The sequence below is a fragment of the Oryzias latipes genome, chromosome 2, assembly GCF_053564925.1.
Source record: "Oryzias latipes strain Hd-rR chromosome 2, Olatipes_Hd-rR_3.1".
NCBI classification, from domain to species: Eukaryota; Metazoa; Chordata; class Actinopteri; order Beloniformes; family Adrianichthyidae; genus Oryzias; species Oryzias latipes.
In genome coordinates, this window is record NC_136238.1 from 44408566 (window position 1) to 44421102 (window position 12537).

Sequence of the window (12537 nt, forward strand, 5' to 3'; positions counted from 1 at the left end):
GACAGAAGGAAACACCAGAACATCAGACCAGAGGAACGCGGAACAACATGAAGACGCTGGAAGCTCCTCCCACCTGCATCTGGCTTCCTGGTTCAATGTAGTTCCTCGCCAAGAATTTTAGTGCCTCGTCCATCAAGATGACAGGAACAGCTTCAGGACCACCACCCACTGAGTCCAGGAGAGAGGCCAGATCTGGAAGACCACCTGCAGACACGCCCCCTCGCCAGAACCTCAGACGCCACAGAACGTGGCGGGTTGTTGAAACACAGACTGTTGACCCCCCCTCCTCCAGTGGGGGGGGCAGACTCAGGCATTTTCCCAAGAATTCTTGGCAATCTGTGATGAAGAGGAGAAAAAGGATGAAGCTGACATGAAGTAAACAATGCTAAGCTCTGATCCACACAGGGAGATGATCTTCTAAACGGGCGTTTATGATTGTTGTGATTTTTACTAAGTGCTTGTTTGCTTATAGTTTTTTAAATTCGTGCACCCAGGGCTTTTATTTTGCTGAACTGACACAGAAGAAGGGTTAGGATTAAGTTAATAGGTTACCATACTACAACATTAGCCGTGCTAATAACAGATTTAGCCGTGGATCAATTTAACTGGAACAACCATCAGCCTTTGTTTGTCTGGACCTGAATGGGAACACAAATTCACAGGATTGTGTGCACGGTTTGTCAGGACTGGTCCCCCAAAAGTCGCCTCCGCCCGTCCTCGGTCTGGAGACACTAATGTCCCGGGGGACACGGTTCTGGAGTCCGGGCGGCAGAACAGGGAAACGGACAGCGGTCCGAAGTCTCCTCTGTTGCGCACACTGTACCACAGCCCCCTCACATCCCTGCTAACACGAAGCTAAGAGTCTGTCTGCTCTGCTCAGAGACACGCACATGCAAAAATGTGTGTGATTGTGCAACAGTACGAGCACAACTGATGAATCCACCGTTTAGTAAACTGTGCTCACGGTTTAGTAATCCTTGAGCCTTAGTAGTACTAAGGTCGGTGTCCTATGTTCATCTAACCCAGGGGGGGGGGCAAACTGCGGCCCGTGGGCTGGATCCGGCCCGTCTCCATGTCTGGTCCGGCCCGCTGAACAATATCAGAGACCCACCATCAAGACGTGACATTTATTCCCTCCTTCTGTAGTCGGTGTCCCGATCTGAAAGCCTCTCAAATCTGTCAAACAGAACAGAGGACAGTCTTCTCTTTCTGGGTCTCAGTTCATCTTTCCCGGTTTAGCTCGTTCTTTCAGATCAATTCTGCTGCCTTTTTTAAACAGCACCCTGTTCTGTGTCCTGATTGGCTGGAGACCCTGTCAATCAATCTCCTCAGTCCGTGTCTCCTGTTCAGAAACACTGAGCTCTTCAGATCAGAAATCTGTGATCGATCATCAGATCTTTGTTTTCATTCTGAGAGGAAAATGTTGAAAATGTTCCTGTCTGAGTTTTCCTGCCATAAACGTCTGGAATCAGAATCCATGGATTTCACCCACTACGGTTATTTTTAGAACATAACTCCTGCAATAAACTCTGTATAAAGGTAACACAGAAATATGATGAACTGCAGCAGAAGACACAGACATGTGCTTCATTCATCATTACTGGATGAGAAACAGACGTTCAGACCACAGCAGCTCCACTAAACATGAGACGTGATGAGCTGCAGCCCTAAAAGACGGGAGAGGATCCACTGTTTAGTGTTTTATTTCATAAATAATGTGATTTATTTTATTAAAAGGATCATGAATGAATGAAACTTTATTCATTTAGCACTTTAAAAGTCCTTGAAGGAACCAAAGAGCTTCACAATAAAGAAATGATCTAAAATGGGAACAAAAGTTTTAAACTAAAAACTCTAGAATGTTCTGTTTGTTTCTGGTCGCTGCTCTGCTACACTGAGGCCAAAAGCTGAAGAGCTCCTTTCACTTTAAGCAAGCAGGAAATAAAACGTGCACGTGCTCAGCTAGCTGATGGTCAGGGCAACTGTTGGCGGGAGAAAGAAAATGTTCTGCAGACAAACTCTGCGGTTTCTGACTGTGCAGCAGAGGAAGAGGAGGAAGAGGAGGCGGGAACCTCTGAGGTCTGGGGGGGGGGGGTTGTGATCGGCTCAGACGAGCAGCTCGGTGACGGTCGGTGTGTGAAAACAGACTAGTCTATGGTCAAATGCATAAAAGTCCCCTTTAGAACTTTGAACATTTGTTTAAGGTCGTTTTTACCAAACATAGTGACAGACTAACCCAACACGTTATGCTAAAGCGAGTTGCAATTAGCATTTTCCTGCTTATTGTAATAAAAAACGATCAGTTTAAACACATCTACATAAAATCATAACTTACATGACATCAGTTTCCACAATTTTAAACAGAAAGTTGATGAAAACCATCGTAGCTCCGAGCATTCAGCCTCAGCTCCGCTCCTCACCAACGTCTGAAGGCCCGTACACACCGGGACGAATATTCGCCAGGCGTTATTCGCCAGCGTTTTTCGCCACGTTTTTTGTGTTCACACCCAGGCGATTTTCGCTGACGATGAGCCGAGCGAACATGCAATTTCATTCCCTGACATTAGATGGCGCTTAATGTAAACAGAAATACTCCTGTACACAAGGTGGCGCTGCGCAACTTTAGGCTTCTTAAAGTCGCTTTTCTCTCAGAAGAAGAGAGCAAGTATTTACGCGCTTGTCAGAATAATACAAAGAAAACATGAATATTTCAAGCACCAGTAGCTCCAACTGGTGCTTGGTTCGGGGATATTGTAGAATGTCCATCATTATTTCTTCGCGGCAGTGTAGACGCTACTTGGCGTCTATCTTCTTCGCTGGTATATGTGCTCAGCAAGGCAGTTTTGTGTTTGAGCGCCCCCAAGTTGTGTTTTACTGTAACTTCAGAAGCTCCAGACACGTGAGCAAAAGCGCCATTCTCATTGGTTGAGTAGATTTCGACGCGACGCGTCGAAAAAAAAAAACGAACCCGAGGCGTTTTTTTTTTTTGACGCTTTAACGCCTGGCGTTTTTTCGCGTTGGTGTGCACACTCTCGTTGGTGCCCTTTGTCTAGTCACGAGGCGTTAAACGTCGGCGAAAATCGCCGGCGAAATTCGTCCCGGTGTGAACAGGCCTTGACTCTCTGCCGTCACTGAAACGATGATTCCATGGTTCCTCTGAAGACACGCCCACTCATCTCTGATTGGATGGATTACTATACAGACAGATTACACAGCAAATCAAATCCCAGAACGAACAAAATTGCATACAAGTTAGGTTGTGGGGCAAAATCAAACTTTTACAACAAACAAGACCAAACAAACTATATTCCCAATAAAACCTGTTTCTAAATCTGTATTTTATGATTTTTATGTTCTGTTTTTTATGTTTTTGTTATCAAAAGTTGCAGAAAGAAGAGACTCAGCGTTTTCCAGTAACTTCAACAGTTTGTCAGAGCTTCATCCTGCAGAAACATCAGCAGAAGAGAAGCAGCAGCCATGAAGGGACTGAGGACGGACGGACATCCAGCCAGAATCCAAGCAGCACCTTCATCCACTCCAGCTGGAGGATGGTGTCCTCCACCTGCAGCTGGACCTGGATGTCCTCACAGACCATGTGGCCTCATGGATCAGAAGATTGAGGGTTCAAATCCCTTCATGGTTGGAGGCAGAACTTTGTTTCTTAATCTGCAGTTGGTGAAGCTTTGGAGACTCCCACAGTGAGACACCTGCTGGCTGTTCTTTGTAACTGCAGCTTCTAGAAACCTCTTTGTTTCTGTTTTCATCTTTTCCAACAGTTTGTTTTCTTCACATGAAGCCTAAAGAAATGTCCTCAGAATGATGGAAACAGTTTTTCTGCAGCTTGAAGCTGTTCTGGAAGATTTTCTTCTTTAGTGCAGAGAAATCTCTCCTTTGATGAGACGGAGGAACTGCAGCAACGTTTCCTGGAAAACCTCCACATTTCACTGAAACCATGTTGGAAGTTTGTCCATGAGGTCACATGGTCTGGAAGAAGCCCCAGTTCCAGCTGACAGAAGTCTGCTTCTGATCCATCAGATCTACCTAGCAACAGAAGCAAAGCTTCACGTGTTGCAGCAACAGTTTCCATGTTTGGGAGGATCTTCTGAAGAACAGCTCAGTTCCAGATCACATCATGATGTTTAATGTTTTCTTCATTCCAGGAAATCATCTGTGTCTCCTTTGATCTGTGCTGAGTCAGCACTTTGACTTCTTTTCAACTTTAGATCCATCATTTACAATCAAGGATTTATTGATAAATATGATTTATTGACAGAAAATAAAGAGTAAATGTATTTCTCATCCAGCAGTGATTGTAAGTCTTTTATTTTGAAATTCCGATCATCATGGTGGGATTTCTAGATCTGCATGAACTCATCCTGAATCCAAAAGACACTGGAGCATCAAAGAATCCAACCCATCTCTGCCAACATGAGGCTCTTACTTTGAAAAGTCTCAGACTTCCTGCAGGGAAACAGGCTTTCTGCTGCTGCACTGACAGATGTGCACGAGCTTGAAAGAGCTTCCTGACTGAGGAGCTGCAGACTTTCTCCTGCAGAGCAGCAGCTGACTTCAGCGTCGTCATGGGAACACAGTCTGCTGCTGCTTCTGGAAACGTCTTCAAGGCTGTGGTGGGACTTGTTGGTCTGGAGGACAGATTCTGGGAGCAAATGCTGCTTCAGCTTCAAGCTTCAGCTCTTTTCTTCTGGCAGAGCTTAGAAGAAATGGAAACCTCCTTTGTTCTGACTGTTTGCTCCAAATCCCAGATTCGGGAATTCCTCCAAGAAGTTCAGCTCAGAGATCATCAGCAGAGAAAAGCCTGAAGTTCTGATGACAACAGAACATGATCAATATTATTGATCCACATGGAATCCAGAAGAAACTCTGAGGTGAAGACATGAAGACACAAGCTTCAGAGACATGAGGACAAGTCAGAGTGGATTCATTCTGGACTTTCTTCTCACATCTTTGTCTTTGATCCTTCAAATCTTCTGAAATCTGATCATCCATGGATTGTTTTTGTGGGATCAGATCCAGAGTTGCTGAAAGTTCTGCTGCCCTCTGCTGGTCAAAGTGTCCAAACAGCAGAGAGGAGATTCTCTGGGATTCCTTGGAGTCCAGATTCTCCTGGATGTGAACAGTCTCTGCTTCTGGAACAGAAGAGTCCTTCTCAGAGCAGCATTGAGGATCTGTTCTGTCCGGCTGAGAGCGCTCCCTGCTGGTAGGAGACAGAAGCACATCAGCTGCTTTTCTTTGGCCGTTCAGAAACAGTCTGGAGACTCTAAAAAACCTCCACTTCCTGCAGAGCATCATGTTTGATCCTCTTCCTTCAGAAACGGCTCCATTGTTCCATGGCTCAGCAGTTTGACTAAAGCAGCTGAGAGTCTGGATGCAAACAGACCTCAGCAGCTCATCCAGAACGCCATGACAGAAGCACATGCAGCAGCACGTGCACGCTCCCAGAGAGCAGCAGCTGATCCAAGTCCTGAGACCTTTCTGTTCTGCTTGGAGCACACTTCAACATGAACTTCATTTCCCATCATTCCATCTGTCAGGAGAGAACAGCTGCAATCAGCTTCCTTCAGGAATGACTGCAGGTAGAAGGATCTTTCATTCTTCAGCACCACCAGGACCCACATCCAGCCCATCAACAGAAATAAATACAATTACAACGTACTATTCTATATTAACAAATAACAGTAGCAACTAACTGCTACCTATCTAACTAATGAACTAACTATATAGGTGTTGTAGATTGTGTGAGCGTGCTGCGTCATGTGTAGAACTAGGAGGAGACGCGCACACACGTGTGTTGGGGATGCGTGTTGATCCTTCTGCAGCGGACAGCTGTCTAGCTGCATGCGAGGCAACATGTAGTGATTTTCATCGCACTTTAACAGCGCGCGTTCATGTTTGGTGTTACAGAGTGACTGAGAACAGTAATACCCCCCCCCCCCCCAACACAAAATCCTCCGGTGGGCGGCCGTGTCGCGCACTTAAGAACGCACGCAGCTTGTAATGGAAATGAATGCAATGAAAAATAATAATTAGAATGCAGCTAATTTGTCGTATTTCCTCACGAGACGGAAACTTCTGTTGTAGAATGAGGATGTGCTTCTGAAAGTGCCGCCTGTGTGTGAGAGTAAGAGGAGCCACGTGCAGCGCAGAGGCAGACAGTGAGAGCGCGCGGCGCTTATGAGAGACAATGACAGGCACGGAGGGAGAGAAGGAGAGAATATTCTGATAGAAAGAAGTTAAGTCTGAACACAGGACTAGCAGAAAAAGTAAATTATCAGCAAAGATGAATGCGTTTAATGTGTTTATTATAGTTCCAATCACGCACCATATGCTGAACTAAAAAAAGAAAGAAAAAAGTGCAGTGATGCGGTGATGACCTCGTCACCGCGGTGATGCGGTTATCGTCACAGCCCTAGTCATGGCACTTTTGAGCAGTTTCAGACAGGTTTTCAGAGCTCTCTCCACTGAAACAGCCCTTCTCAGAGTCACTAATGACATCCTGATGCAGAGTGATGCAGGAAAATGCTCTGTGCTACTGCTACTGGGCTTGACCACAGCCTTTGACACTGTTGACCGTTATGTCCTCCTGGACAGACTTTTAAACCGCGGGATGTTTTTAAAATACAGATTTTACGCTGGTGTCTGGATTCAGTCAAGAGTTAAATGAATAATACTTTTCTTCAACTCAATGAAGCCCAAAACTGAGGTCCTAGTCTGTGCTCCTGACAGTTCCCCCCAGATAGTCCAGTGGTTCGGTCCACTTGCTTCCTCTATCAAACCGTCTGTTAGGAACCTCAGGGTAACCCCAGACCCGGTTTTATACCTCGAATCCCATGTCGGGTCACTTTTACGTTCTAGTCTTTATCATCTTAAAAACATTGAAAAAATGAGTCCAATTGTGTTGCGTTCTGAGATGGAGATGCTCATCCATGCTTTTATTTCATCTCGACTTGATTACTGCAACTCCATCTTCACATGTTTGAGCAATAAATCTTGAGAACGGCTCCAGGTTTTCCAGAATGCTGCTGCAAGGCTTTTGACTAAATTATCTAAGTTTTCACACGTCAGCTGCACTGATTCCCTGGACGGAAAGCAGCCCCCAAGCCGTTCCGGGAGGGCCCACTGCAGGGCCCCGCCCCAGAAGAGTGCCCGCAGCCCCAGACAAGCACCTCATCACTACCCAGGAGTTTTGGGCATTCCCCCGTCCCAACCCCAGGTACGAGCCAGGACCCCCCAAGGGAGACCCGCCCCGCATTCCAGGCAGCCACCCACCCCAGCCCACGGCTGGTCCAAGAAAGAGCAAGGCAGGGGCCAGCCGCCCCCGCCCAGGAGGAAGGCACCCAGGAGAAGAGGGGGTCCACAAGAAGTGTTGTAAACATGGCCCAATCAGGCTCGCCCACAGTTGGAAATTTGGCGTGGCCCAGCACTCAGGGGCAAAGACCCGATCCCACACCACAGGGACACGGACACCCCCGGCTCAGGTGGGATGTGATCCCCGGCTCTTGGTCTTGCCAGAAAGCTCAGGGATCCCTCTCCCTGTGAGGAGAGGGCCGCTGGGCCCAGGAAGCCAGTACCCCGTTGCCAAGGGCCCAGATTTTAATAGATAAAATCTTAACGATATCTATCTCTACTAGATTTTAACTCTACTATGTGTTAACTCTACTAGATGTTAACTCTAATAATTCAAAACAACTAATTTCTATTAACAGGTACATCTAAAATAATTCATTTTGTGAAATGTTTAACATATTTTGTAAGCAGTGAAACTTATTGTCTAGTATCATTACACATAGATTGAATTGTATTGATCCTTTACTTTGTTGCTTTTGATAATTGTGGCTTAGAGAAGATGAAAACCTAAAAAAGCTGTCCAAGAAAGTCAGAATAAGACGAGACAAGACTTTATTGATCCCTGGAGGGAAATTCAGTTGTTACAGCAGTCAAACAAGAAATATAGCAGTTAGAAAAACAAATAGTCAGTAAAAATTAAAATAGTAATAAAAGTGGAAGTAAAAGTACACGTCATAACTGAATAGTAAATCCAGCAGCAGTTTCAGCAGTCCTAAACTGTATCATTCTATAGACTAACTGGTGTTGGGAACAAAGGACCTCCTGTAGCAAATCAAAACAACCAAAGACTTTTTTATTTTATTTTTTAGAAAAAATTCATTTCTAAGCATTCAATTCTCACTTGTGCCTCCCTCTAATGAAGTTATTTCATCAATATGGTATGGAGGCCATCAGCCTGTGGCTCTATGTACATGAAATGAAAGCTCAGGTTGCTATGGAGTTCATTAGAACATTGGGGTTTTCCCCCAGGAGTTTTAAGCATTAAAAGCTTATTTTAATATTACATTTTTCTGAGATACAGAACCTTTCCCCCCGCAAAATAATGTCTTTGACAGTGGTACAGAGGTTGAGAGGTCGACCTCTTATAAGAAAAGTTTCGAATTTAGATTATACACTAAGTTCCTACATTATCAAGAAAAAGTCCTACAAGTTCTCATGTGTCTTTTGAGATTAGATACTAGACTAAAACTTTTTTTACATTCTTTACAAGAAAAAGGTCTTTCTCCTGTATGAGTTCTAATGTGTCTTTTGAGATTACATATATGACTAAAACTTTTTTTACATTCTTTACAAGAAAAAGACTTTTCTCCTGTGTGAATTTTCATGTGTGATTTGAGAGAAGATATTTGATTAAAACTTTTATTACATTCTTTACAAGAAAAAGGCTTTTCACCTGTGTGAGTTCTCATGTGTGTTTTGAGATTAGACACATCACTAAAACTTTTTTCACATTCTTTACAAGAAAAAGGCTTCTCTCCTGTGTGAGTTCTCATGTGTGCTTTGAGATGAGATATTTGAATAAAACCTTTTTTACATTCTTTACAAGAAAAAGGCTTTTCTCCTGTGTGAGTTCTCATGTGTGTTTTGAGATTACACACTAGACTAAAACTTTTTTTACATTCTTTACAAGAAAAGGGCTTTTCTCCTGTGTGAGTTCTCATGTGTGTTTTGAGATGAAATTCATGAATGAAACTTTTTTTACATTCTTTACAAGAAAAAGGCTTTTCTCCTGTATGAGATTTCATGTGGATTTTGAGAGTACATATACGACTAAAGCTTTTCTCACATTTTTTACAAGAAAAAGGCTTTTCTCCTGTGTGAGTTCTCATGTGTGCTTTGAGATGAGATATGTAATTAAAACTTTTGTCACATTCTTTACAAGAAAATCTCTTATCTTCTGCATGGATTCTTGTGTGATTTCTGAACTGAGATTTGTTACAAAAGCTTTTCTCACATTCTTTACAGATATAACATTTTTCATTAGACCCAGTTACCATGTAGTCAGACGGGTTAGTAATTATTCTTGAGTTTTTACCAGACTTGATAGAGGGAAGTTTCTCTTCTTTTTGAGATTGTTTGTTTTTCTTACCAAGATTTGTCTTCTTGGGATTTTTTCTAACATCAGCGTCACACTGACCTGCTGACATGGGAGAGCTGTCCACACTTTGGACATGTCTTCTGTCTCTTCTCTTCCTCTGATCTCTGTTCTGTGGGTCTGTCTCTTCATCTGTAGTTGATGTTGATTCTGTCTCTTCATCTGTAGTTGATGTTGATTCTGTCTCTTCATCTGTAGTTGATGTTGATTCTGTCTCTCCATCTGTAGTTGATGTTGATTCTTCATGTTGGTTTCCTTCTTCATCCTGACTATCAGTTACATTAAAGCTCTGCTGATTGTTTAGATCTGCTTCACTGTTCTCATCTTCCTCATAAGTAGGAATCTCCATCAAGGTATCAGTCTCCTGCTTCAGATCAAGCTGATCTTCATCCTGACTGATGCAGAGTTCCCCTGGTTCCTCTTGAATCTGTTGAGGTTCTGGTTCCTCCTGTTCCTCTTGAATCTGTGGAGGTTCTGGTTCCTCCTGTTCCTCTTTAATCTGTGGAGGTTCTGGTTCCTCCTGTTCCTCTTGAATCTGTTGAGGTTCTGGTTCCTCCTGTTCCTCTTTAATCTGTGGAGGTTCTGGTTCCTCCTGTTCCTCTTGAATCTGTGGAGGTTCTGGTTCCTCCTGTTCCTCTTTAATCTGTGGAGGTTCTGGTTCCTCCTGTTCCTCTTGAATCTGTGGAGGTTCTGGTTCCTCCTGTTCCTCTTGAATCTGTGGAGGTTCTGGTTCCTCCTGTTCCTCTTTAATCTGTGGAGGTTCTGGTTCCTCCCGTTCCACTCTGAAGTTCCTCTGCTGTTTGCAGAGATCTTCCTCTTCAGTCATCCAATGCTGGGGGAGGCCTGCAGGGACACAAACACAACAAGGAGCCTTTTATACGTTTCCAGGACTTTTGGATAGAGCTGTCACGCGGTGATAGACCAGCAGGGGGCACAGTGTCGCGGTTAACCGCAGCCCCCCCACCCAAAAAAATAAATAAATAACAACACAAAATCCCCTGGTCCCAAATGAATACAATTACAACACAGTATTCTTTATTAACAAATAACAGTAACTACTATGTATCTAACTAATTAACTAACTATATAGGTCACATGTGTCAAACTCAAGGCCCGCGGGCGAAATGTGGCCCGCCATGTCATTTTATGTGGCCCGCAAGTAGGGCTGTGACGATGACCTCATCACCGCATCACCGCACTTTTTTCTTTTTTTTACAGTTCAGCATATGGTGCATGATTGGAACTATAATAAACACATTAAACACATTCATCTTTGCTGATAATTTACTTTTTCTGCTAGTCCAGTGTTCAGAATTTCCTTCTTTCTTTCAGACTGTTGTCTCCTTTTCTCCCACCGCGCCTTTCTCTCTCTCTAGTCGCGCACGCTCTCACACTCATTCTACAACAGAAGTTTTCGTTTCAGGAGGAAATATGACAAATTAACTGCGGCCTAATTATTCATTTCCACTGTATTCATTTTCTTTACAAGCTGCGCGCCGTCTTAAGTGCGCTACAGGCTGCCAGCCAGAGGATTTTGCGTGGGTTTTTTTTTTTTTTTTTTTTTTGGGGGGGGGGGGGGGGGGGGGGGGCTGCGCTTAACCGCGACACCGCGCCCCCTGGTGGTTCATCACTGCGGTGATCAAAAATCCGACACCGTCACGGCTCTAGCCGAGAGAGCATAAAAGTTTTTAATTTCTTAAAATAAAAAAATAAAAAAAGGTGTGTATTTATTCATATCTAGGGAGAATTGGACTTGAAATATCGGATTGGTCAACTAAACATTAGGACTTAACCACTGTCCATATAACCTAAACTGACAGAATCAAATGTCAAAGGATTTATGCTAGAATAACAAGCAAACATGTTTCTATGCAATTGTAATTGTCACTTCAAAAAGTTATAATAAATAAATAAATAAATGAGTTATTTAACACTGCGGAGTAGTTACATTTATTTTTCATTACATTTAGTAACATATATATGTTATATCTGGCCCTTTGAGGACAGCCCCTATGCTGATGTGGCCCTCGGTAAATGAGTTTGACACCCCTGATATAGGTGTTGTAGAATGAGTATGTGTGTGTGTCAGCGGCTCGAGGAAGGAGCGCACACAAGTGTATCGAGGGTGCGTGTGAATTCTTCTGCAGTGGACCTCTCTCTAGCTGCACTTCACCTGTGCTCTCTGGTAGGGCTGTGACCACCGCACTTTTTTTTAAAGTTTTTTTTTTTAGGGTTTTGCATATGGTGCATGATTGGAGCTATAATAAACACATTAAACACATTCATCTTTGCTGATAATTTCCTTTCTCTGCTAGTCCAGTGTTCAGACTTCAAGGGTTTCTATAGGAAACCTTTTATCACTCTTCTCCTTCTCTCCTCGTCTCACCCGCCCGCGCGCTGCTGTCGCTGTCTCTTAGAGAAGCACGTGGGCACTCTACTTAAACACGCACACTTGCGCTGTTAAGAGCCACACACACATCCTTCTACAAAAGAAGTTTCTGTCTTGCGAGGAAGTTGTCAGGTGGGGAAGGCTGGTGAGCAGGAAGGACCCAGAATGCAGAGGCAAATGGTTCCAGGGCAAGGGGTTTAATTAACATAAGGCGCTGCAGAGCAGGGTAAAACAAAACAAGACTCACTGTGGGCAAAACTTGAAAACGTGGCAGGAGACAGACATGGACTAGACAGTCAGAGAAGAGACGTTAATGGACCAGCACAAGAGGAAGGCAGGGACAAGACTAATTTACAGACAGGGCAGACAAGACACAGGTGAACATGGTCAGGACAGATTGGGACAAAGGAAGTAAAACTCAAAAACATGACAAAACAGGAAACCTTTCAAAATAAAACAGGAAACAGAACTCAAACATGACAGAACAACATATAAAGGAAAAAACAATACAAAAGAAACCCAAACCATGACAGTACCCCCCCCCCCCCCCTCAAAGAACCGCACTGAGGTTCCAAAAGTCAACCAAAGAGGAGGGGGCCTGTAGGACAAACTGTGACAGGCAACGAGTGGCAACCGAGTCCTATGAGGCCGGGCCTGGCACACCAGCGAGGCTGAGAAGATGAGTCCG

At 44.0% G+C, this 12537-nt stretch overlaps 1 protein-coding gene across 4 annotated transcripts in view; it reads right to left on the reverse strand.

Moving 5' to 3' along the window:
- LOC144988885 (uncharacterized) overlaps nucleotides 1–12537 on the reverse strand; it is a 30190-nt gene that overhangs the window by 2004 nt on the left and 15649 nt on the right. Inside the window, exons 2-3 of one of the 4 annotated variants that reach the window (XR_013652952.1) lie at nucleotides 2336–10303; nucleotides 74–336 (exon numbers count right to left, since the gene is read on the reverse strand). Coding sequence is in view for 1 of the 4 variants with exons in the window: in XM_078940188.1 (XP_078796314.1) it covers nucleotides 3064–3194; nucleotides 9503–10303 (932 nt within the window). In the remaining 3 variants the exon portion in view is untranslated. Of the gene's footprint in view, nucleotides 1–73; nucleotides 10304–12537 lie in introns of all 4 variants that reach the window. The other 3 variants (XR_013652949.1, XM_078940188.1, XR_013652950.1) reach the window with 3 other exon arrangements.